Source organism: Copadichromis virginalis, linkage group LG6 (assembly GCF_057382275.1).
Source record: "Copadichromis virginalis isolate Kocher_CV1m ecotype Utaka linkage group LG6, C_Virginalis_male_GT1.1, whole genome shotgun sequence".
NCBI lineage: Eukaryota > Metazoa > Chordata > Actinopteri > Cichliformes > Cichlidae > Copadichromis > Copadichromis virginalis.
This window is the reverse complement of record NC_140623.1, coordinates 12,747,004-12,772,900: the sequence shown is the minus strand read 5'-3', so window position 1 is coordinate 12,772,900 and position 25,897 is coordinate 12,747,004. Positions and strand designations below refer to the sequence as shown.

The 25,897-nt window shown below is 42.5% G+C and overlaps 1 protein-coding gene across 3 annotated transcripts; it reads left to right on the top strand.

The window, feature by feature from the left end:
• Nucleotides 1-1,810: 1,810 nt before the first annotated feature.
• Nucleotides 1,811-24,002, top strand: LOC146707391 (3',5'-cyclic-AMP phosphodiesterase 4C-like). Of its 3 annotated transcripts, XM_085458705.1 has the most exons (18): nt 1,811-1,932; nt 2,392-2,519; nt 2,898-3,645; nt 4,653-4,787; nt 8,751-8,878; nt 8,971-9,153; nt 9,255-9,294; nt 9,535-9,605; nt 10,880-11,042; nt 11,417-11,510; nt 11,615-11,772; nt 13,763-13,861; nt 13,953-14,117; nt 16,081-16,180; nt 16,264-16,418; nt 18,365-18,487; nt 18,565-18,747; nt 21,882-24,002. In XM_085458705.1, exons 3-18 carry the CDS (start codon nt 3,604-3,606, stop codon nt 22,767-22,769), a joined length of 2,727 nt encoding a protein of 908 aa, XP_085314831.1. In that variant the 5' UTR covers nt 1,811-1,932; nt 2,392-2,519; nt 2,898-3,603; the 3' UTR covers nt 22,770-24,002. The 3 variants fall into 3 exon arrangements, with proteins under 3 accessions (XP_085314831.1, XP_085314832.1, XP_085314830.1); XM_085458706.1 differs by lacking the exon at nt 2,392-2,519 and having other exon boundaries at nt 2,902-3,645; XM_085458704.1 differs by lacking the exon at nt 2,392-2,519.
• The last annotated feature ends 1,895 nt before the right edge of the window (nt 24,003-25,897 follow it).

Sequence of the window (25,897 nt, the reverse complement as noted above, 5' to 3'; positions counted from 1 at the left end):
TTGCCGCTTTGGACATATATTAAGTAAACAGTTTGCTTGATCAACGATTTGATGTTTTAGTCATTAAAATGTTGAATAAAGTCTCCAGCCCATTCAGATCATTTTCTCTTTTTTGACAAACTGACATTTCAGCTCGGGTTTTGCTGCTTGTGTCTACTCTGGAGTTTCTTATGCTGTATTTGTCCCTGGAAGTCTCTCTTACAATAAACTGAGCTTAACTACTGTCCATTTATTTTTCTCTAAGTGCTCTCTCTCTCTCTCTCTCTCTCTCTCTCGCTCCCTGCCACTTGCATAATGAATTGCTGGGCCGCTCTCTCTCTCTCTCTCTCTCTCTCTCTCTCTCTCGCTCCCTGCCACTTGCATAATGAATTGCTGGGCCGCTCTCTCTCTCTCTCTCTCTCCTTCATAATTAATTGGTGGGTTTGATTTAGCATTCTAAATCAATTTTTTCGAGGCAAAGCGTCTTTGCGCTGTCACTTTTGCAAATAGGGAACAATCAGTGCAGGTCCTGGGGAGGAATCAAATCTAGATAATGCCTATAAAAGCTGATGGGAGAATAACAGAACAGCAAGGCAGCGTCATGGAAAAAAAAATGTTTGTGTGTGTGTGTGTGTGCGTGGACAATTTCTATTATTATTTGGCTGTAATGCTAACAAATCAGATCCTCTCTCAATGACAAAAGGCAGCACAGGTTTAGTATCTGCTCAAGCTATTCTATTCACAGTTTCTGTGAGTATCAGTGTCTGTCTGAAAAACTAAAACACTGGCTCAGTGTTTCTCCTTCCTGCTTCTCACGTGTGAATTTGCTGCCTTAATTTGTCCTAGAACAAAAGGCATTGAATACCATGCATTGTGATGACCCCTGGAAACCTATCTATCTATCTATCTATCTATCTATCTATCTATCTATCTATCTATCTATCTATCTATCTATCTATCTATCTATCTATCTATCTATCTATCTATCTATCTATCTATCTATCTATCTATAAGACGTTTATTGCCATATATGCTGTAAAACACAGTGGTTATGTGGGCTCCTTTCACACCAATACATAACTTAAATAAACAAAAATAGAAAAATAATATGCACAAGAAAAATTAAATAAACAAAGCAAGTACTGTGCAGAAGGGTAGAGTGTATTCAGACTATAAAGTGTGATTGCTTATGCATACTATAACAATCTTATGATATAATATTGTACCTTACAATATAAAGCGGCTGTTTGTTGGCTGGTGCTTTATAAATAAACCTTGGTTGAAAATTAAATAAATACAAAAGATACAGAAACAGTGTATTGAGAACTGTGCTGCATGCCCTTGAATGGCTGTAAAAATAGCAAAGAGGCGTGGGAGGAAAAAAGGAGAAATGAATGCTTATTGTGATCTGTGGGTTGTTGTTTTTTTTAATATGAGTGGTTTGTTCCAATAAAAATGTGCCCTGTGTCGTGGGTGTGTGTGATGGAGAGCGATGAAACTGACTATTGAAACAGAGGATCAGTGTGTGGCTGCTAATAAGATGGAAAAAATAGAAATAGACAGGAGTACCGATGGAGAGAGGAGGAGGAGAGGAGCGGAGAGTGTTGTATGGGATTAATGGACATACTGTGCGTCTGTGCAGGAGGAGGGAGAGGAGGGAAGATGGGCTTCTCCGTGGAGGCTGTGGCGGTGGTGGGAGGGGGGGTGGCTGGGGGAGACCACTGAGGCAGGGGAGAGGGAGAGGAGAGAAAGGGAGGGAGGGGAGCTGGTAAAGCTACGGATATTCATGAAAACAGCAAGTGTGTGTGTGTTTTTTTCTTTCCCCCTCTAGCCGTGGCGATACACCGCTATGTCTACAGAAAAACAGAGGGAGCAGGGGAGAGAAGGAGAAGGCGACAAGTGAAAGCAAGAGGAGGCGCAGCCCATCTTGCTGTTGATCTTCAGGCGATCAAGGTGAGTGTGATTTTTTTTCCTACATCCTCCAGTCTGTGTGTGCCAGTGTATGTGGACATGTGTGTGTATGTGTGTGTGACACATACCTCATGCAGTGTGTGCAAACAGTCATGACAGCAGGGGCATTCCTCATATGTGAATGTTTTCAGCATGTGCGCGCTCGCTTTATATATGTATTTGGGTGTTTTGTGAGAGAACAGCAGGCTGGTGGTTGAGCTGCATATTGATGCATAGCTGCTTGGTTTTATAAGCTGCTTTATCTGTAGTGGAGGTGGTATTGGTTTGCAGCTATTGCGTGTGTGTGTAAAGGCTCAAATGCCTTGATTGTCTGTGCATATATATGTCACTGTGTCACTATGCATTTGATGATTTCTCCTCTTTTGTTTTGGGTATGTTTTTCTTTCATTTTGTTTTGTTTTTTTACCCGTGTGAATCTGTGTGGACGCTGCTGTGTGGAAGACCCATCGCTGAGAGGGTGTGTTCATGGTGACCCTTGATGAAAGTCTTCTCCAGCAGCTCTCTATGTGTGTACCAGCTCCATCAGAAACACTCTGATATGCTGAATCTGTCCCATCCAATAGAATTAGGTCAGTTTGGACTGCTCAGAGTAATTATATAACATCAGAGAGCTTTTTGGTGTTGCAGTATCTGCTCAGAATTAGCCACACTGTAGGTACGGCTCCAGCAAGGCCAATCAAAACACGTTGTCCTCGCTCTGAGTTATTTACCAGTCAACCAGCCATGTCTTGAGAGTTTTGTTTGGAGGCTTTTTTTTTCATATATGAAATTTGTATCATGGAAAACCACTCACATCTTCTGTAGTACTGTATACATGAGGACAAGTTTTTCCAATTTTATGATACATCAAATGAATTCACTGAAATAAGACAGGAAAGAGTATTTCTGTTTTGTTCTTGTTTTTTAAAGTCTGTACATACTAACACTTAATTTCTGTTTTCTCACAGGAAGATTTTTTCCAGGATTGACTCTGGCAGATCAAACCAGGATGTTTGGACTTCTCAGACGAGGTCATGCTTGACACGTCTTCCTAAGCAGGATTTGGATCCAGACCATGACCAGTCATATTGTGGATGATTGACCTGAGAAAGGAGAGGACCAAATTTCTCTGTAATCTCTTTGGAGTTTGGATTCTTAATTGTTGGGAAATTGCCTTCATGTGGAATCAGGTTAACAACTGGGGAACATCATGCAGACAACTCTCAGAGCTGGATAGACGTTTTAGAGAAAGGGGTTTCCTTTGGCAACGGCATCATGAACCCTGACTGAGATGTTCATTGGCTCATCTGGCCAAAGCAAGACAACATGGAGTGACTTTTTTTCTTTCTTCTGCCTTTGACTTTGGAAAACAGACAGATCCAAACAAAGGTCAGCGGCCTCGGTCTGAACCTGCAGCCTTTGAGGGCTGCGTAAATGCTCCTTTACTGTTCTCCACCACGCTTTACTTCAACCACCTGAAGACTGAGGTGCAGAGGGAGCGCGAGTGAGGCGGTTGGCTGGCCGAATCCGCTCCAATGGGGGCCGGTTGTGACCCGGTCTGACCCCGGTTTGACCTTGCAGTGACCTCTGACCTCTCCGGTCCTGGCTCTCCACCTGCTCTGCTGCCTGGGTTCCGGAACGCTCCGCCCTGGGGCCCAGAACGAGCCAATCAGAATGAAGAAGAGCCGCAGCGTGCTGTCGGTGACTGGAGAAGAGGTGAGGAGGAAGATCTGAACAATCAGGGAAAATCTGCTAACCTTGTCACAGTCACAGAGACCGTAGATCCCAGGCCTAGTAGCAGACTGTCTCACTGAACTCTGTGTGTGTGTGTGTGTGTGTGTGTGTGTGTGTGTGTGTGTGTGTGTGTGTGTGTATGTGTGTGCGTGTGTGTGTGTGTGCGCGTGTGTGTGTGTGTGCAACTTGAATGCCTACCGTCACATAAACGCCCCATGACTTTCACACATCCAAGCTCTCTTTGTTCCCGCACACACTCAGAAGTCCGAGTGGACAGTTTGCATCCTCCAGCCTACACTCACCCAGCAGGAGCCACTCAGTCCCAGTCCTCTATGTAAATGAGCCGCAGCTAAGTGAGTGCTCTATGTAAATGAGTGATTTCCGTTTAAAGGTGAAGTCCTGGCCAAAGGACATAACAGCATGCATTAATCGGGAGCTCTTTTATTGATTATACATTTTGTTATGCGTCCATGTGTGTGTGTGTGTGTGTCCGTGCATGCATGCGTGCGTGCATGCGTGCGTGTGTGGATGCGAGCATCTCCCCACATCTGGGTCTGGATGACATCAAACACAGCATGGAAGCAACACGGCACTGTTGCCTAGCAACTGCTACCATTCCCCCAGTGTTTTGTTGCTACGGTACTGCAGTGCAGATCAGCCTCTAAGAGCTCAGTCTGTAGAGGCCCTATCCCAGACACACATGCACAGTCACACACACTTACATCAATAATTTATAGTCTGTGTTTCTGTACAAGTTTCTTTGCTCGTCATTGTTTGAATATGGCAAAACAACACAGCCTGGGACATGAGCCAAAACAGCAACTGCGTTCTTCCATTTTTGCTACTGAATGTGTTGGTTTTTTTAATCATTACACACGCAACGCAGTGTTTTTGTGAAAGACACAATATGTTCTCTTTTAATCCTCTGAAGATGCACCTTCTTGTTCCATATCCCCATTTCCCTTACCTGCCTCCCTTCTGTCTCTCAGGGAAATGACACAGATATAACAGGTGCTGGGGAGAAGGCGGAGTCATCTCGCTACAGCCGATCGTATACGTCCGGGTCCACGCTGGGGGCTGAGTTACGCAGAGGGAGGAGCAGAAGACTCTCGCCAAGTCTCCAGGTATGGGAAGATGGAATGAGCATGTTAAAGTGGCAATCTGAATGGTTCCAGTCCCGTTGATTTGGTAACACCTGAAGTCACTGTTGATAGCAACAAACACTTTAGCACAACAGGTCACTGAATTATAAGGACCACCTTGGTGAGCCACCAAGATCTGTCCCTTTTTCTTCTGTTACTTCAAGCAATACTTCAAACTTATCTGAAGTTGAATAATGCAGGAAATTACCCTTTTTAGACATATAGACTGTAGTTAATAGATGAAAGCAGCTACCGTGAGTTCATCCACTGATTGTGGGCACCTGTTTTGAACCCTAGAAGGCTATAGCGATCCTGGTTTTATGAAGCCAAATTGTATCAGAGGACAGAGGTAATGATTGCAAGCTTAGCTGAATCTGTGCGAGAATTCTATAACAGCAAAGATGGTGGTCAAACTATAATTTCCAGGGAGGAAAAGCTTTCTAAAACTCTAGTTTGGAGCAAATACACCAAACCGTTTACGTCTCTTTTAATCAGATGTGACTGGTGTTCCTGTACGAGCAGTTCTCATGTCCCGCTGATCAATGAAAACTGCCCCAAAAAGTTCCTACACCAATTCACAATGCTGATGAGAGACACCTGCTAATTAGTGCTAAGTAACATACAAATAAAATAAAAGATTGCTGGACTGTGATAAAATGGGCTGCTGTGCAGATTATTAACCACACAGCAGTTTGTATAATTTGACACATAATTGCATTAAAATGTTTCTAAAGGCACCAAGTGCACAAACATGGTCAAAGGGTTCAGTTCAGCAATAAATATCATGCAAAACAAATACATATGCTACGCTTTGTCTGCTCCGTGTTTTCTATAGGAAATTATTTATAGGTTTATCACTTAGCGAGAAGTTAAAATGTTAGTGTATTTACAGCTTTCTCCTGCTGCCAAGGAAACAATAGGAAAAACTCAAAACAAAATTTTTTTTGATAGCACTTCATGCCAAAATATTTTTACCTGCTGACAAATAGATTTTGAAAATGTGGACTAGATGGGCAAATTTTGACCTCTCACACTGAAAATCACCAAAAGTATTTACAGCTAAAAAATCATTCATTCATTTCACCCTAATCCTAAAATTTTAATCACACCCTCGTGTGCACCTGATTGTGAGATATGTGTGAGAATAAAAAGCACAGCCTTCCCGCTGCTCTAAATCTACCCTTGCCTCTGTATGATGTCAGTGACACTGACTGGTCATCTTATCAGCTAGGTGTACTAGCTTTAAGCACATAAGCTCCACCCACCTATTGTTAAAACCTTGGTTAGGCAAGCTATATCTCCCAAACAGTGGCGTGTCCAGCGGGGTGGCCTGGGGGGGCACAGGCCACCCCCCCAACCAGACTGGCCACCCCAGGTGCCACCCCAAAGGCAAAACAATAAAATTCAATCAAATATCAAATGTCCGATTATGTTTTCACGGTGAAGCTCAGATATCCGAGTGTAAGTGAATGCAGCATCGGCTTCTGCGCTATGTGCATCACGTTAGCAAAGGTAGGAGAGCCAAGCACGAAAGATGGCACTGCAGGAAACAATTTTTCGGTGAAAGAAAATGAGGACAGAATAAATGTCCCGGTAAGTAATATTAAGTTTGTTGAGTTTAGTAAACTTCGGTGAAATTAGAATACCAAAGAAAAAAATAACACTTAAAGAATTATTGCTGCCATCAAATATTTCAGACAGTATGCTACTGAGGGGAGCTAACATAAGAGTTATGAGTTATAAGATATAATCTAAGTCGTAACATTGCTGTATGGAGCTGCAGATTTGGTTGCAGGTTAACATAGCTGGACTGGCCATCGGGCATACCGGGCATATGCCCGGTGACTTATTTTTTTTTCTTTTTTTTTTTGTAACGGCATGAACAATGAGAGGTGGTGGATTGGCCAGATGCAGGTCGATGTGTAAAAATAACTCAGTTGTTTGGTGGTGGCTATGGCGGGGCTTCCACAGAGGCCAGCAGGTGGATGAGGGAAGGGGAGGCAGGAGGAGAGCCCCGAGGCAGCCGCCAGTCCGAGTGTCAGGTGAACTGAACTTCAGGTAAGAAGTCATGACCTGCAGTCTATCTGGGTCAGATATAAACCAAGTTTAGGTGGAGTTTATTTTCGTTGTGCTGACTTTTTACCCTCAGTTGCAATAACTCGTACTGCATTCTAGCCAGCTTGACAGAGTTTATATACAGCTGGGTGGGTGCTATGATGTTACTGATAGTGAACTTTATTTTATTCATAAAGTTAGTAGAGTTGCCAACGGCTCCTTAAAAAAAATGGAATGGTCCCTCATTCAGAGAAAATATTACACGTTTCGTATTGAGCTGAGAAGAGACGCAGTTTGTCCCGAACTTTAGCTAGAATGGAAAAAAGACACAAAGCTGGAGTTATTCTGTCGTTACGCTGCACAGCTGCCTCTTCTTCTCTCATTCTCTCCCCCTGCCTCTCCTGTTGCTAATTCAATCATGAAACTGATCAATGATCAGCTGATCAGCTTTTCTCTCTTGTTTATTTATCGCCCACTTTGGGCCAGAAAGAGGAAACCAGCAGATGTCGTGCTAAACAACAGCAGCACGTTTAAGCTTGATCAGCTGTTGTTAGAATTTATTTAATATTAATTTCTAATATCAGCTGATGTTTGCTGGAGCCACAGCTGTAAAGCTGCTGGTCATGATGTCGGTTTGGATGTGTGATGAGAGGGAAACGTGAAGATGAAACCAGGAGATGTCCTTACTGAATCATCAGAGCTGAACAGGTGATGGAGAAACAGGTTTACCTTTTAGGTGACATGAATGAGTTGAAGGGAAGTTATGAACTGTTTCTGAGAGATAAATAGCACCAGGATCCTTTTTCTACGTAGCTGACAGCTGGTAACTGTGCAGGGGTGGATCTAGGAAAGTGTTGCCAGGGGGCCAGGTAGGGCATTAACAGGGAAAGGGGGGCACAAAGAAATACTTTTCTTTTTTATTCTCATTTAAAATATCTAGCTTTTAAAAAATAATTATCTAAATCTTACAACCAAAGTTTTTATCTGACGTAAAATGTATAGAAATCATACATATACCAACAAGACTGTACATCACTGTCACAACAGCATTTGTTTTCATTCAAAGTCTTTATGGCTTTAATACCTGGTGGGTCGGTCTGTAGTCAAAATGCCCGATTTTCTGTCCCAGTCCAGCCCTGCAGGTTATACTGGCAGTGTCACCATGCCAGCTGACTGTATTTCATCATCAGCCAGTGTTGTTCTTTATCAATATTACCAAAGTTTACCATAAGGCAGCAGAGAAAGTATTTACTTGCTTTCAGGTTTTATTCAAATGTTAGTCTTTTCAGTTGTTTCCCCACTTTTTTCCTGTTTCAAAATCAGACACCAGTTTGTGAGAAGATTATCTTCTTTTTTTAACAGGCAGATAAAGTTTTACATTGGAACTGGCTAATTTGTCAATTGTTTGTTACAAATGTTCGTATTTTAATATTCAAAAATGTTTTTGCCCAAAACATATGTGCACTACATGTCAGTAAAAATACTATGCAAATATTTCTGTCCTTGAATGCTGAGTAAACACTGACAAAGCACTGATTGTATCTCTTGTACTTTATCAACGCAGTATCTAAAAACTTTGCACCGTAGTGGTTAAAATCTCATTCTAATAAGAGTTAAAAGCGCATTCGGTTATTAGGTGTATAGGATTATTGAATTATGGTTAACGGTTGGTAGAATTTTTTTTTAAAACATTATCTGCCAATTACATCTGCCACCCTTCTCCAAATCTGTGCCCCTACCTGGCCCCCCCAACAAAAATTTCTAGACACGCCACTGCTCCCAAACAGTAGCTTTGCCCATAATTGTGCCTAGAATCACAGATCGTTGACTGATGTAATTGATTGAGTCACACCCATTGTGCCGGACTGAACCTACGTTTTACCTCACCAGGTACCTTGCTGGCTGCGACCTCGAGATCGCACCCGGTCACCAGAAGTCCTGGGCAACGCGTCACGTCCCACAACTCTTCCCCTTCGTATCCCGCCTCGCATCTCCATCACACAAGCAGACTCTGACAGGTTCACACACATTTTAAGCCCTCGTCAAATCACCGATTTCATTTTGCAGAAAGCTTTCCTGTCGTTCTCTAATCACTGCTATCATGTTCCAGTTACGAAGCAGAAAATGGCGTGTCCCCAGGTCACACCCCTTTGGGCTCCCAGAGTCCGAGCCTCACGCTCCACACGACCTTCCCCCAGGGCCAGAGAAGAGAGTCCTTCCTGTACCGCTCCGACTCGGACTACGACATGTCCCCCAAGACGGTCTCACGGAACTCCTCCCTCGCCAGCGAAGGGTGAGAGTTAGAGAGAGATGAGATTAGTGATGACTTTATCCATGGCTGTATGAAATGTTGCACTCAGCTTTCTCTCTATTTTCCAACTCTTCCTGTCTTAGGCATACTGCAGAAGATTTTATTGTCACACCTTTTGCCCAAGTGAGTTTGACTTTATAGATTCATTTATCTTCATGAGTGGTCATAAAAACTGGTTCATACTGTTTCCAGTGTGCCCAGACACTCAATATAATTATAGGATTTGGAGGCGAAGTTTTTATTGAAACAGCAGAAATGATTGATCACGTTATTAAGCGTTCACCTCTCAGTAATATGTGTACATCTGTGTAAGCTTGTTCTGTATTTATGCTGTTTTCCTGTGATGCTGTGCGATGATTGTAGGTATTGGCTAGTCTGCGATCGGTACGGAGCAACTTCACCATCCTTGCCAACGTCTCCACACCGACCGTCAAGTCAGTATCACCACCTGTTGTCCACAGAGTTTATGTTGCATAAGTTAAAGGACCATTTGTACGTTACAGGAGTTTATAAGACCTGTTACCAATAAAAAAAGGGATGTTAGGGAAAATGTAAATAAAGACAGAATGCAAAAGTAGTTCGGTGCAAGAAGGTTTTACTTATTTTATCAAACCACATTCTGCATGTATTCCAACCATACAGTAGCTCAACATTGCTATAGGAAAGTAGCCGAGGTGCCTGATTTGACCAGCAGTGCCTTATAACATACATTTGAAAGCAAAAGTATGAAAAACTCCTCAGACAGTTACAGCTCAGTCACACATGTTTAGCTTTATTTTGTATAGCATTTTTTATCTTCTATTCTTTGCCAAATGAACTTATGTATATTGTTTACATGATCGAAATAAATTAACGAACAAACAAACAAACAAACAAAGTAGGACAGCAAGCTCCTTGCACCTTGGAAAAATCAGTAAAAACCTGTAAAAATGCAAGTTTGCAGAGCGCCTGTCATTTTGCAGTTAAATCGCTGCCCTGTAGATACGAGGTTCTGTCAGGACTCTAAATGTAAGTAATGAATGTAAACTTCAATGTGAATTTTTGTGTACGTAGACAGCAAAAGATTTATTTTAAACAAATTTCACATTTAATAGATGCACTACAAACAGACCCCAACTTGATCCTATTCAGTTGCAGACTGACTCCATCTTATTGTCATTTTATTGCCACTTTGATGCCCAAACGTTGTTTTGAAGATGGTAACTGACTGCTCGTGGTCGCAGACCTGCTCCTTTCTTTAAAACAGCGAGGCGAGAAAGCTTCAGGTTTATTGTGTTTTGATGATTTTGGTCTTGCTGTAGTCTCCAACCACTGTTTCTGTCAGCATCAAACAACTGAACTACAGTAACCACAAGTACTGGAAGTCTGTTTCCTTACAGAGCATTGCTAAAAACATGTAATGTAACACACCTACAGTTTTTTTTAAAACAAAACAAAACATGTTGCTTGCACCGTATTCAAATTTTAGCAAGTTAAAAAAAATCTCAGTTTCAACATTTCAGATGTTGACTTTGTGCTGTTTCCAACTAAATGTATGCTCAAAATAACGTCCAAATTGTAGCATTCTGTTTTTATTTACAGTTTAGGTAGTATCCATGCTTAAAAAGCATGCAGTTTAACACCCATGCACACATTTGTGATTACAGATACTTGTGGATTGTACTGGGTTATTAAAAGCCTAATTATTTTACTACTCTGTTTTTTTTAGGAGGTCTCCTTTGGGTGGAGTGTGCGTCAGTCCTAGGGCGACACTATCAGACCAGCAGTACCAGCAGCTCGCTCTGGACACACTGGAGGAGCTGGACTGGTGCTTAGACCAGCTGGAGACCATCCAGACACACCGCTCTGTCAGCGAGATGGCTTCCAACAAGGTTTGTAACTAACACCGTATAAACTTATTAACATGTCACCAGCTGTAGATCAGCTCATAACCATGCAGATGAACCTTTATGTATGTTTTCAATATTTAGCTCAAATCATTACATTTTGATTTTTGCTAGCAGTTAATACATGAATTGGTGCCTCTGTGCTGTAAGTAATAATTATAGGACACTAAACAGAAAATGTAAAAATCTATCTCCAACATTTTTTTTTCAGTCGTTTTACTGTTTCCTTAAACCTCTGGACTCACTCAAAGCCCAGAATCCAAACAGGCCTTCTGTTTTGAATAATAACGCTAAGTTTCCTGAGGGAAGCCTCAGGTTGACTCACACCATCTTTGTGTTTTGTTCTCATTCTGCCACAGTTTAAGAGGATGCTGAACAGAGAGCTCTCTCACCTGTCAGAGATGAGTCGCTCCGGGAACCAGGTGTCTGAGTACATCTCCAGCACCTTCATGGGTGAGCGGGACCAGAATGTGATTTCTGTCCACATCGCATTTATGACCTTATCCAAATTAAAAACTATAAATCCACTGTGTGTGTGTGTGTGTGTGTGTCTTCAGACAAGCAGAATGAGGTGGAAATCCCGTCTCCCACTCTGAAAGATAAATCCATGAGTCACATCAGCGGAGTGAGGAAACTGTCTCACAGCTCCAGCCTCTCCAGCGCTTCCATGCCTCGCTTCGGCGTCAACACGGACCACGAGGATGAGCTTGCCAAGGTGCTGTTTTCTATCTGCGTTATTCACACTCGCCATCAAACTTTGCTCAGACTTGAGCTCGGATCTCTGAAAAATGATATTATTTTTCATGGCTTTGGCATTGTTTTTCCCTTCTAGCAGCAAGAAACAGATGTACGCACGTACCCTGTATCTGATAGAAACATAAGCAAACATGATTATATCCCACGTTACTGTATACTTTATGCAATCGAGAAAGTTTGGCCTGGCTTTTCAGAAAATAACTGCAAGTACTGACTTGTTGTAAGAAAAAAGTGCTCATATATTTATTAGGTTTATGTCTGTTCACATACCAGCTGGAGTCTTTTATTAATCCTTTAGTCTGCTTTCTAGTGCCTGACGCCTGCTTGTTTAATTCCATCCAGTCTTTAGCACCACATTTTTTTGGAAGGTCCACAGTGGGGTGGAGACTGTCTCTGACTGCTTGGTCATGCAGCACATAAATCACATTAAAGTATGCTAGATACAAACATAAAGCTTTGTTCCTACGCCATTGTAATTAAGAACTGGACCAGGTGACAGATATTCTCTATACATCTGTGGACCACCTACCACTAAGGCTCAACTGTCAAGGTTATGCTGAGAGACATCAAAGCAGTGTCTGCTGTGTGATTAGTGTTGAAATGGTGCCAGAGCTCAAAGATGGAAGCACTGGAAGTCTGCTCATGTTTGGGATGGAGGATGATTTGAACTTTCAGCTGTTTGCTCAATGAAGTCTTGTCAGGAAACATTATGTAGGTTAATACAGAGTGACCTTAGACTTGATTTAGAGTCATGTGTTTGACCTTTGGGCTAAAGTCTGGTGCTAAAGTCTTAAACTACCATCCATGTATTTATCTAGCCGGGGCGATCATGGCTCAAGAGTTGGCAGTTCGCCTTGTAATCGGAAGGTTGCCGGTTCGAGCCCCGGCTTGGACAGTCTCGGTCGTTGTGTCCTTGGGCAAGACGCTTCACCCGTTGCCTACTGGTGGTGGTCAGAGGGCCCGGTGGCGCCAGTGTCCGGCAGCCTCGCCTCTGTCAGTGCGCCCCAGGGTGGCTGTGGCTACAATGTAGCTTGCCATCACCTGTGTGTGAATGGATGACTGGATATGTAAAGCGCTTTACAAATACTGGCCATTTATTTATCTGTTTTGCTGGGAAACTCTTTTCTTTAAATAGTCTTCAGGAAGAGTTCTTTGGATTTTCGTTGCCTTTTGTTCTGTTCTCGGTCAAAATGATCCCACACTGCTTCAGTAATGTGTAGGTCTGAGTTCTTTGGAGGCCGATCCATGACTGATAGGGTTCTACTGTGTGTTCTTCTATCCATGTATGCTTTTACTGCATTAGCAGTGGGCTTAAGATCATTTTCATGCTGAAAAATGAAGCCACTGCCAGTCAGAATAAACGTTTCTGGGTTCAATATTCCATCATTTTTGCGAGCCCCGACACCACAGGCTGAAGGCTCTCTGTTGTTCCTCTCTGCTGACCTCCTCTGTACATATTAATGACAGTTGTGTGTTCTCTTTTGAATTTTTAAAATTCATTTAAGAACAAGTTATGTGTTTTGGCAATATGCTGTTAGTAGCAAAGTGACTAAAGATACTATTTGGAACGGGTTCTTTGTTGTCTGTAATGTGTAGACACAACACTTGTTCATACCTTGAGTTAGGTTCTTTTTTATGTTTGAGTGATTCGTAGGTCAGTTTTAAATGACTTACTAAACATCTTCTAAAAATGGTCAAGTGCAAGAATTGGACTGAAAATGAGAGAATGTGCAAAGAAAGTCTTTGAAAGATCTTCAGAAAACTGGAGAATTGTTGCTCTACACCACTGTTAAAAGTTACAAGAAAGTCTGGCCCCTTGAAAGTAGAGTATACAGCGCACTGCACTGTAAGGAGGACTTTAATACGACCATCTGAAAGTTTTGATGAAACATTTTTGAAACAGTGTGATTTTCAAGCTATGGCTCGCTTTACTTTGTGTGTTGAAACAGGAGCTGGAGGATCTGGACAAGTGGAGTTTTAACATATTCAGAGTAGCAGAGTTTTCCAACAACAGACCTCTCAGCTGCATCATGTACGCCATCTTCCAGGTAAAGAAAATAATCGTATAAATGTGGACTGTTCGTGTCTGTGCTCATGTACACGGTGTACTCCCTTTTCTTTTGTCTCGCTCCTCCTCAGGAGCGAGAGCTGTTGAAGACATTTCGTATCCCAGTCGACACCTTTGTCACTTACGTGATGACCCTGGAGGACCATTACCATGGAAACGTAGCGTACCACAACAGCCTCCATGCTGCAGATGTCACCCAGTCCACACATGTTCTTCTCTCCACACCTGCTCTTGATGTAGGTCAACACGCACACAAACACACACACACTTTTGATGTCCGTTCACACATAAGGAGAGAGGCGTGAAGAAAAGGTGGAGAGAATAAAAAATCAAAGCAAAGAAAGACAAACATCTTCTAACTGAAACATCTGGGTACTTTCATAGTTGAACATGAATTAACTTTTTCTCAAACAAATAGACCTATTTAAATAAGTGTGTCGTGTTGTAATACATTATATATTAAAATGCATATTATTCATGTGTCTAGACAAAAAAAATATGTTTGAGCTTCCTCAGACTTTTGGCCCAAGGCCTCAAACTGACCTGTTCAACATTTCTAAATTGCACCTGTGGCTGCTCTGATTCCTCAGTCCACATACTGAAGGATCCTTGGGCAAGATACTGAACAGTGAGTTGCCCCCGATGCATCCATCCAGCTCTGAGTGTGTATGTCTATGTTAGAAAATCCCTTGGGCATAGATGAAAGTGCTGTATGGCGGACTTTGAGGGCTGAGTAGAAGGGTGCTATACAAGTACCAGTCTTTACGGGTTAGTAGAGTAACAACTGTTTAATTTAATAAAGTCAGTTGTATTTATATACCGCCAATTCACAACAAGAGTTGCCTCAAGGTGCTTTATTCTGTGAGGTAAAGACTCTACAATAAAACTCCAGCAATCAGAGGATCCTGTTTTGAGCAAGTACTTGGTGACAGTGGGAAGGAAAAACTCCCTTTTAACAGGAAGAAACCTCCTGCAGACCCAGCCTCAGGGAAACACAGACATCTGTCACAACTTGTTGTGGGTGAGGGGATTCAACTGTGGGTCCAGGTGTTAGATTATCAACAGAAAAGAAACGTGTACCTGATCTAACACACATGGTTCTATGGAGAAGCTGCACCTGAGAAACATCCCTGAAAAATAATAACAATTTAAAAAAGATAAAAAGCTGGAGAGAGTGTTTTTACTTTTGTCACATGTTTGTTAATGTGTTGCATAAAAAGCTGGAGCCCTTTTATGTGGTCACATTGGATCCAAAGCAGACTGACCATGTGACCCTTATTACACCATGGCTTATGCCGTGATGTAACAACAAAGAAATCTTAAGTTTAAAAGATTTTCACAGCATTATGACTTGAGTATGAAGTATAAGTAAATCTATGAGCTGATATTGATCACAGATTCAAACACACAAACAATGGGAGCTGGGTTCAGTGTCACTGTGGTTGCTGTTTTTTCTACTGGAAATAAAAGAACAACATCTGACTTTATCTGGGAATGCATTTGTCTCCCACACACTGAGACAGTGTTCCATATTTTGAGTAGCTCTAGTTTTCAGGACAGCAGGACAGACGCTTTTCTGTCTGGCTTGCAAAGAAAGCAGGAAAGGCTGTTCTAGTGGGTCAAGTGCAGGTTAACCCGCCACGAGCTTTTGCTGCTTACACAATACATAAAATTAGGGAACTACAAAGTTACAAGCTGCACAGTTTTTGGCGGAATATGGAAATGCGGTTATAAAAATGACTGGAAACAGGAAACTGGGTGAAACCACTGGAAGACCCAATATTTTTTTCTAGTTTTTATTAAGTTTTACAGAGAGGGAAGAATATGATGTGACGTGAAGTCTACAGAATGAATCCCAAGAAAAGGCGTTAAAACATTTTATACAGTTTTTAAAGGCAAAAAGGGGAAATATGACTCCAAGAAAACTGCTGCAAAAGGCAATAAGAAGACACAAACTCTTAGAACAGAGTTTGTGTGTGTTTGTTGTTTAAGTTAGATATAATTTTGTCCCATACCGTCTCACATTTAGCTGCGGTATGGTCACGTCTGCAAAGACAGTAAAAACGTTTATCCATATTCTTCAACTGCAGTATGTTCTTTGCTATTAGACGCACCTTTTTGCATTTTATTAGCACAGAAACTAGTTTTGAAACTGTCAGAGGTATTGACTTTTGTCTCCTGCCCTTCTTGTCATTTCAGGCTGTCTTCACTGACCTGGAAATCCTCGCCGCTCTATTTGCTGCAGCCATCCACGATGTAGACCATCCCGGAGTTTCCAATCAGTTCCTCATCAACACCAGTGAGTTCACATACGCTCACACACTCACACACATGCTTTGATATTTGCACACGCTGTGTTCACACCCCCTCCTCTGCGCTCAGACTCAGAGCTGGCCCTAATGTATAACGACGAGTCAGTATTGGAGAACCACCACCTCGCCGTGGGCTTCAAGCTTTTGCACCAAGAAAACTGTGACATTTTCCAGAACCTTACCAAGCGGCAGCGCCAGAGCCTTCGCAAGCTCGTCATCGATATGGTAGGGAACTAGTTTTAAAATAATGTAGCAGTAACCTAACAGAATTTCATTTTTTTCTATTATCATGCAAATGATGTATGAATCTAATTTATCATTTTTAGTTTTAGTCATATTTTATTTAGTTTTAAAGATTTGTATTCTCTTAAGATTCTCTTAAGTGTATATTTAAACACCTTGAACAGGAAACTGAATGTATCTGTTTTGGTTCTTCTCATTTAAGCTACCCTTATTCTGACTGGCTGAGCTTTGCAAACACAAGGTTTGCACTGGGTGGGGTTGCTGTGCTCACATATGATGCCTTAAAGATACAGATGAGGTGCTTTAAATACAGCTTTTGATTTACAGGGACTACTTGTACATACAGTTGTGTGTCAGAATCATATCCGCTCTCATGGGGATAAATGTCATTGTAATTTCTGAATGTTCTTTTTCCAGGGTGGAATGGTTGACAGCATTTGAATTCATGTTGGGGTGGGGGGTAATCAACACAGGGTCAAAAGTATACCCACTAATATTTGGGTAAATGTGTTACACTTCAACCAGACCTTTTTGTTAGCCATCAACAAGTTTCAGGCATAATTGTGGCTAAATATTAGACTACTATTCTTGGTGGAATTGGTAGAGTTCATTTAAATTAGTTGGTTTCCTGGCACTGACTCGGCGTAGTCCAGAAATTTTCCGTAGCCTTGAGGTTGGAACTTTGGGAAGCCTGCTTGCTCCATTTTGAAACCAGTATTGATGTGTGTTTGGGATCATTATCTTTGTGGAGGTGTTTCCTTTCTTTATTGCATCCACTTTGTGTAATGCACCAGCTGCACTGGCAGCACAACAGTTCCAGAACATGATGCTACCACCACCATGCTTGACAGTTGGTACAAAACCTCACCTTTACTCCTTGAAACATACCTCTTGTCACTGTGGCCAAATACTTCAATCTTTGTCTCATCTGATCATAAAATGTAAAGCTGTCTACATGGAGAATGGCTTGTCCATGTAGACTGCGCCACACTTCAGTTGAGTCTGAAGGTGTCAATTCTTCCTGCACCAAGGAGTGGGGGCTTCTTTCCTGGTCTTCTTCCTCTCGGCCCATGGTGAAATGTTGATGGTAGAACTCGAGTCACTGTGGACAGTGATCCAGGTGTTCCAGCGGTTTCCAGTTCATGCCAGGCCTGATTGGTTCCTGAAAATCATATTAGTGTTTGAACTGATGATTGTGGAATTTGCAGTGTAGAATGCCTCCAAAAACGTTTGCAACTTTGTACTCTGTGCTTTGTACTGCATTTCTTGGACCCATTGTTCTGAATACTGAATGAGACCTGTTAAACAAATTATTTTTAATGTTTGCATTGCCTATCAGCTATAGTCAATCATATTACATATATATACATATATACACCCAGCACGCCCCTGCAGGCGGTTTATCCTTCAAGCTCAGGTCCTCTACCAGAGGCCTGGGAGCTTGAGGGTCCTGCGCAGTATCTTTGCTGTTCCCAGGACTGCGCTCTTCTGGACAGAGATCTCCGATGTTGTTCCCAGGATCTGCTGGAGCCACTCGCCTAGCTTGGGAGTCACAGCACCTAGTGCTCCGATTACCACGGGGTCCACTGTCAGTTCAAAGAGAACATTCATGTCCATGATGAATGTGTGCAAACGTCTGACCACAACTGTAAGCTCAAATCTTTAAATAATGAGGTCATTATTTAAAGATTTGAGCACACAACATTGTGATAAATAAAGAAAAAGCATAATAGGTTCCCTTTAGAGAAAAAGTGGACTGACTTCATCCCTGATTCTTGCATTATATATTTTCAGAGTAATTTATAATCACACAGGAGTAGAAGGGGGTTGATTCCTAACAGGGCGTAGAGCATATTACAGGTTCAAGGATGCAAAATAAAAGCTTCGGGCAGAAAGTAGTTTGCATTTCTTTCTGTCGTTTTCTGCAGGTGTTGGCCACAGACATGTCCAAACACATGACACTGCTGGCTGATTTAAAGACAATGGTGGAGACCAAGAAGGTGACAAGTTCTGGCGTGCTACTTCTGGACCACTATACAGAACGAATACAGGTAACTTGATCAGTAACGTTTGACCCCGCAGAGAGAGAATGACATACATAACATTAAATATTCTTGTATGATCGTAGGTACTGAGGAACATGGTGCACTGTGCAGACCTGAGCAACCCCACCAAGCACTTACCTTTATACAGACAGTGGACAGAGCGGATCATGGAGGAGTTCTTTCGGCAGGGCGACAAAGAACGCGAGAGAGGGATGGAGATCAGCGCCATGTGTGACAAACACACTGCGTCTGTGGAGAAAAGTCAGGTAAAGCTCTCTCTGACTCACAGCGTCATTAATATAGTGAAGATGTTAAATGTGCACACAGAAAGGATAATGAGCCACAAACAAGCAACTTTAAAGTGTCTATGATAGCAAGGGTGGATAAAACAACAGAAACACAGAGCAGTGTGAAATAACAACCCTGAAATAGACTCTGTTAAATCTTCAGTTTATGCTGAGACTCTGAGAAAGTGTTAATGAGCATTTTTCTGTCTGTGGCAGGTCATTCACAAACACCGCAAATGTGGGAGTTGGTAGTGTGTGGGGAAAGTATCCGATCTGATAATGATAAAATGAACACAAAACGACAAGCAGTGGTAAATATATGCACAAATGCAATTCAGTTTTATTTATATAGTGCCAATTCAGAACAACTGTTGCGTCAAGGAGCTTTATATTGTAAGATAAAGAGCCAGTGTTAGAAAGAAACACCAAACAATTAGACAACCCCTCTGTGAGCAAGTACTTAGAGACACTGGGAAGGAAAAACTCCCTTTTAACGGGAAGAAACCTCCAACAGAACCAGGCTCAGGGAGCGGCAGCCTCTGATATGACCAATTGTGGGTGAGGGGAGGAAGTGTGCTATGGAAGAGAGCAATTTGGTAGCAACCAAAGAATTGCACACAATACAAATTTTTCCCTAGCAACCAGTGGTTGCCAGATGGTTACCACTGATTTGGGCTTGATTCACTTGATCCTACAAGATTCGATTAGATTCAGTTCAATTCAATTTTATTTATACAGCGCCAAATCACAACAACAGTCGCCTCAAGCCGCTTTAAATTATAAGGTAGACCCTACAATAATAGATACAGAGAAAAAAACAATCATATGGCCCACTATGAGCAAGCACTTTGGCGACAGTGGGAAGGAAAAACTCCCTTTTTCCTTCCCACAAGATCACAAGTCCAAAATCGCAGATTGGTTGCAGTTATTTGACAATAAAGCTTCAGGTGTAAGTATACTGGGTTATGAAGTGTCAGCTTCAAACCAGTAAAAAAAAATCAAAATATGTGACAAATGTCCATCAAATGTACAAACCATTTGCACAAGACTAGATCAAGAGAAAGTGTGTGTGTGTGTGTGTGTGTGTGTGTGGCTGTGATTTACACACAGTTGTGGATTGGGCTATTTAAACATGTTTGTTTGGATGGTGGCTATTAGGACAGAAGCCCAGCTAAGATCGTTCCAATTCATATACTGTGGGGGAACAGATTATTTCTTTTAAAACCACATTTTAGTCGGTGCATCTGCTTTCTCTCAGAGCAACAGGAAGGAAAGAAAAAACTCAGAGAGACAAAAGTCAGTAAGGTTCATCCTCTGGAGACATGAAATTTTAAAGCAGTCCAACTGCTGGCTGCTGAGTGACGTGGAGAGACCAACAAACCTCGGGCCACGACGCAACTAGAATTAAAACTAAAAATTGCGTTTTATATTGCGTTGTGACAGAATGACAAACTGTTGATTGTGCAGCACTTTTATTTGTCCCCCAAAATTTGTCAGCACAATTAATACTGGAATAACTTGTGCTAAACTCTCAGTCAGTAAATCTGTTTTGGATACGTGTGTGAGAAATGTATTCCTGTGTCAATGTCCAGCTGGAAGCAGCTACAGAGATATGCCTCTTCTGATTTTCACGATGAGAAACAGTAACATCATTCTGTGTCAAGTTTGTGGTCACAGATTCTGCACTTTGTAAAATGGTTTTGTGTTTGTTAATGTACAGCCAGTTGGATTTAGCTCTAGCAAAGGTAAAATACTACTTAAGGGACATATGTTATTTGCTTTCTTTGCCAGGAGTTATTTGAAAGAATTATGTATTACATGGACAATCATCAGTATCAATGATGACCATGAAAACATGGAAATATGCAATAATGCATCAGTGTGTCATTTCACGCACTTTATTATTTACTATAATGTAGATCAGAAAACCCCGACCCTAAAACCATATTTTAAGCTGTCGCATCATTTGGTGTTTCATGAAGTTCTTTCTTTCTCAAAGCTGAGAATCTGATGTGAACTACTTTGTTAAGTTGCTTTGGTCTCAATATTGTTCAATACATCAGGAGCAAGAATTGTGAATCTGTGAGAAATGTGAATGGAGGTTTTTCTCTGAAAATGTGGGGAAAAGTGCCCCTTAAAATCACTAATGTGACCCTGACCTTGAGCACAGTTTGGGTGAAGACCCATCTGCTGATGATTGAGTGCAACTTCACTAAAATCTTACCAATACTCTCACAGAGGAGCGATTCTTGTGACTTGTAAACAGACAGACGACAGATGCCTCGGCACTGCATGAGCTCATCACTCCTTCATTAAAATGAGCTGAATTAAAGGCACCATAGTTGAGTAATATGGAGTCTTTGGACCAGCACTCTTTTTCAGCCATGGAGGTTTCTGCTTAATAAAAGTTTACCACTGCAGATTTTACAAATAGATGTACAGACCAAAACCATTTTCTTGGCTATAAACCTTGTGCTGTGAAGTTAGTGATGTTACCATGGGAATTAAATGGATTTCAATCAGCCTCAAGTGGCCGTTAAGGGGACTGCAGTTTTTGGCATTCAAGTGTTGTCCTGGGTTTGCTCTGACTTGTCTCAGATATTTGTCAGATATGGCAGTGGAGACTCACACCGGTGTCAGAGCAGTCTGACTTTTTCTTTGTATAACTATCAACCTAAGTGCAACACAGCAGCAAGAAAGTTGGCACCACCTTGTGGCCTAATAAAGCAGCTGCAGTTACAATTTAACAGCAATTGACAGTTTACAGAGTTGAAATAAAAGCACAAGTATCACTTGGGTTTTTGTACAAGTCAAACATACAGGAGACGTGCTTATAAGCATGTCTTACAATATACCTTGAGATGACTGCGGTTGTAAGTTTGTGCAAGCTGAGGCATTGAATAGATAATGTGTGATTTAGTCGTTAATGGTTATGGCACATGGAGTTTGTGATGTAAGGACAGAATCAGGTCAACTCAGTTTTTATGCTCAGCTAAGTCAACCATAAGTGAATCAACATATTCTCCAAAGTGTTGACATGTTCCTTTAGCACCACACATTAAAGTGGCTTCGTCTAGTATTTGAAGTATTTTCATCTTCTTTTTCTTTCCCAGGTGGGCTTCATCGACTACATCGTCCACCCGCTGTGGGAAACGTGGGCCGACCTGGTTCATCCAGATGCTCAGGAGCTGCTGGACACGCTGGAAGAGAACAGGGAGTGGTACCTGAACACCATGCCCCAGTCTCCCTCGCCTCCTCCAGATAGACACCTCCAGCATGACCGCTTCCAGTTTGAGATCACTATTGAGGACCTAGAGCAAAACAACCACAACCACATACACATGAGAAACAGCAGCGGGAGGAGTGGCCGGAAAGCCATCTGTGATAACAACGACGAGGACTTAATGCAGGACGGCCAGGTGGAGGCAAACGGAGAGGAGCAGAATCATGCAGAAGATGACAAAGATGAGCAGGAAAATCACAACAGTGAACAGAATGGAGTCCAGGAGGAAGAGGGGGAGGAGGAGGAAGAGGAGGAGCAGGAAGAGAAAGAGGCAGAGGAGGTGCAGGAAGAAGGGCAATTTGAAGAAGAAGGAGCACAGACAGAGGAAGAAGAAGAAGCCAATGATGTAGCACAAGAGGAGGAAACAAAAGGGGAGGAGGAAGCTGAAGAAGAAGAAGGCGAGGAAGGGGGAGAGGAGAAGGGAGACTGCGAGGAAGGTGGAGAAACTGCATATGTAGAAGAGGAAATAGATGGAGAAGAAGTAGAAGATGAGAGAGAAGAGGACATTGAAAATGAGGAAGCAGAAGTGGAAAAAGAGGAGGCTTTGGAACAGGAGGAGGGGGATGTTGAAGAGGATGAGGGGAAAGAGGAGGAAGAAGTGGAGGATGAGGAGGAAATAAAGGAAAATGTGGAAGAGGAAGAGGCAGCAGCAGAGCAGGGAGAGGAGGAGGCACCAGAGGAGGCAGAGGAAGAAGTACAAGAGGAAGAGGAGAGCTAGCCAGGTGTAAAAAGGTGAATTCACAGGGTCAGTGAGGAAAGACTGAGATGAAGAGGGCCAGAAAGAGGCCACAACGGCAGCGAGTGGGTGTAGAGGATGATAAATAGCTGATGACGCCCTTCCTTCCAAATAACGCGCTCTGACCACTTTGTCCTGTGAGCATCGTAGCTGAGGAGCAGTTTGTTGTCTGCTCCGGACATCCTTAAAACACTCAGAGAAACACTGAAAGACCAACCGTACACCGAAAACAAAACCTCTCTGGATCTTCCCAAACGCAACTTGAGGAGCCGGTAGTGACAGACTGGAGTCTTCTTCACCTGGTGTCTGTAAATCCATCACTGCCATGGAGGATGAACTGGGGGGATGATAATGATGATAATAATAACAATAATAATAATAAAAGGGAAGGGATTTGTTCTGTCGACCTTTTTGTAGCTCCTGGAAATCTAACAAAGCCTGAAATACGCACATGCAAACAAGTGCGTGCCTGTTCTGTTCTTATAGACTACCCTCCGCTGTCTCTCGGTCACTGTCTCAGTCCCGTTGATGAGGAAGATAACATCTCACACACACAGTGAGCATCAAATGCTAAAAGAATGTCAGCTTCCTCCGTTTGTCAGAAAACAGAAAAAAATAATGCAAAAAAAAAAAAAAGTCTGGAAAGTGTAGTCTGTCATCTCACATTTACTAGAAAAAAACGTTCCACTTGTGAACAGGAATGCCGAGTACACCTCCAGGGATGTGGTCCAGGAACAGTTTAACCTCGTCACATACTAACCTTAATGCAACAATGCTGGATTTCTGACACTGTCTCTGAGTAATATGTGGACCGTTATAGCTCAGAAGCCTGATCTGTTGTACATGTCGATGTTGGTTAATGTTTTAAAAATAATAGTAATAATAATAATAATTAAAGAACACCCAGTATTCATCCTATCATGACAGGTTCACCTGAATCGTGCCAAACCGTCCCACAACCAGCACTGAGCAATTCAGCCTCCGAATGAGGGGGCTACTCGTCACGAAGCAATGAAACTGTGGGACCCGGCCACCAGGTGTGATGGTCTTCCACAAATCCCATTGTTTTATTTTGTTTGATTTTTTTGATTGTTTGGTTTTGTAAAAAAAAAGAAAATGTATTTGGCACTTTATCTAACACCCCTGTTACATATCTGTACATAGTAAACATGTATTTTAATCTGCTGATGTCATATAATAAATACGATCAATGCAGCTGATGGGCTGGAGTTTCTAATTGCACAAGAGCTGAAACAAGAAGCCATTTAAGGAAAAAGGATAAAATTCTTTTTTTTTTTTTTAATATATATATCAATTACCAATATTATTGCCTGACAGACATGTATTGGTATTGGCGTGTGTCTTGCCAAATGTTTTTTAACGCTCTTCCTAATGCGACTCTGCAGGGAATTGTGTCTCCTCCTGGGATCAAACTGGACACCTTTTGCTTGTCAGGCTAAATGACTACACTATGAAGCCATTTTTACAGATGAAAGATGTTTGGAAACAGTGTTCTCAGTTTATCCAGCAGTGGATCTCCCACTCTGTTACTTGCACAGATCTCACTCTCTCTGCAGCACAGAGTAGCATGAAGATGGACCAGACCTGGGCTCAGCAACCTTTACTAAGAAACACAACTGCCAAACTTTGAAGCCTCACAATGAAGATGACAGGCTCTAATAATTATAAGTTAGCGTATCCAAATGAACAGGTGTAAATAATTAACATCTTTTATCACATAACTACTCTGCAGTACGTTATTTATCATTACCTGGTTATTTAAATTTGCCTTTTCATTATAGTTATTCTCCTTTTAGTGCATTTTTTATTATTACAGAACTAAAATAAAAAGTTTTATATATAAAAAACACCCAGCACGCCCCTGCGGGCGGTTTATCCTTCAAGCTCGGGTCCTCTACCAGAGGCCTGGGAGCTTGAGGGTCCTGCGCAGTATCTTAGCTGTTCCCAGGACTGCGCTCTTCTGGACAGAGATCTCCGATGTTGTTCCCGGGATCTGCTGGAGCCACTCGCCTAGCTTGGGAGTCACCGCACCTAGTGCTCCGATTACCACGGGGTCCACCGTTACCTTCACCCTCCACATCCTCTCGAGCTCTTCTCTGAGCCCTTGGTATTTCTCCAGCTTCTCGTGTTCCTTCTTCCTGATATTGCTGTCATTCGGAACCGCTACATCGATCACTACGGCCGTCTTCTTCTGTTTGTCTACCACCACTATGTCCGGTTGGTTAGCCACCACCATTTTGTCCGTCTGTATCTGGAAGTCCCACAGGATCTTAGCTCGGTCATTCTCCACCACCCTTGGGGGCATCTCCCATTTTGACCTCGGGACTTCCAGGTTATACTCGGCACAGATGTTCCTGTACACTATGCCGGCCACTTGGTTATGGCGTTCCATGTATGCCTTGCCTGCTAGCATCTTGCACCCTGCTGTTATGTGCTGGATTGTCTCTGGGGCATCTTTACACAGCCTGCACCTGGGGTCTTGCCTGGTGTGATAGACCCCAGCCTCTATGGATCTTGTACTCAGAGCTTGTTCTTGTGCTGCCATGATTAGTGCCTCTGTGCTGTCTTTCAGTCCAGCTTTGTCCAGCCACTGGTAGGATTTCTGGATATCAGCCACCTCCTCTATCTGCCGGTGGTACATACCGTGCAGGGGCCTGTCCTTCCATGATGGTTCCTCGTCTCCCTCCTCTTTCTTGGGTTTCTGCTGCCTGAGGTATTCACTGAGCACTCGGTCAGTTGGGGCCATCTTCCCAATGTATTCTTGGATGTTCCTTGTCTCATCCTGGACTGTGGTGCTGACACTCACCAGTCCCCGGCCCCCTTCCTTCCGCTTAGCGTACAGCCTCAGGGTGCTGGACTTGGGGTGAAACCCTCCATGCATGGTCAGGAGCTTTCTTGTCTTTATGTCAGTGGCTTCTATCTCCTCCTTTGGCCAGCTTATTACCCCAGCAGGGTACCTGATCACGGGCAGGGCGTACGTGTTGATGGCCCGGATCTTGTTCTTACCATTCAGCTGACTCCTCAGGACTTGCCTGACCCTCTGCAGGTACTTGGTGGTTGCAGCCTTTCTAGCGGCCTCTTCATTGTTC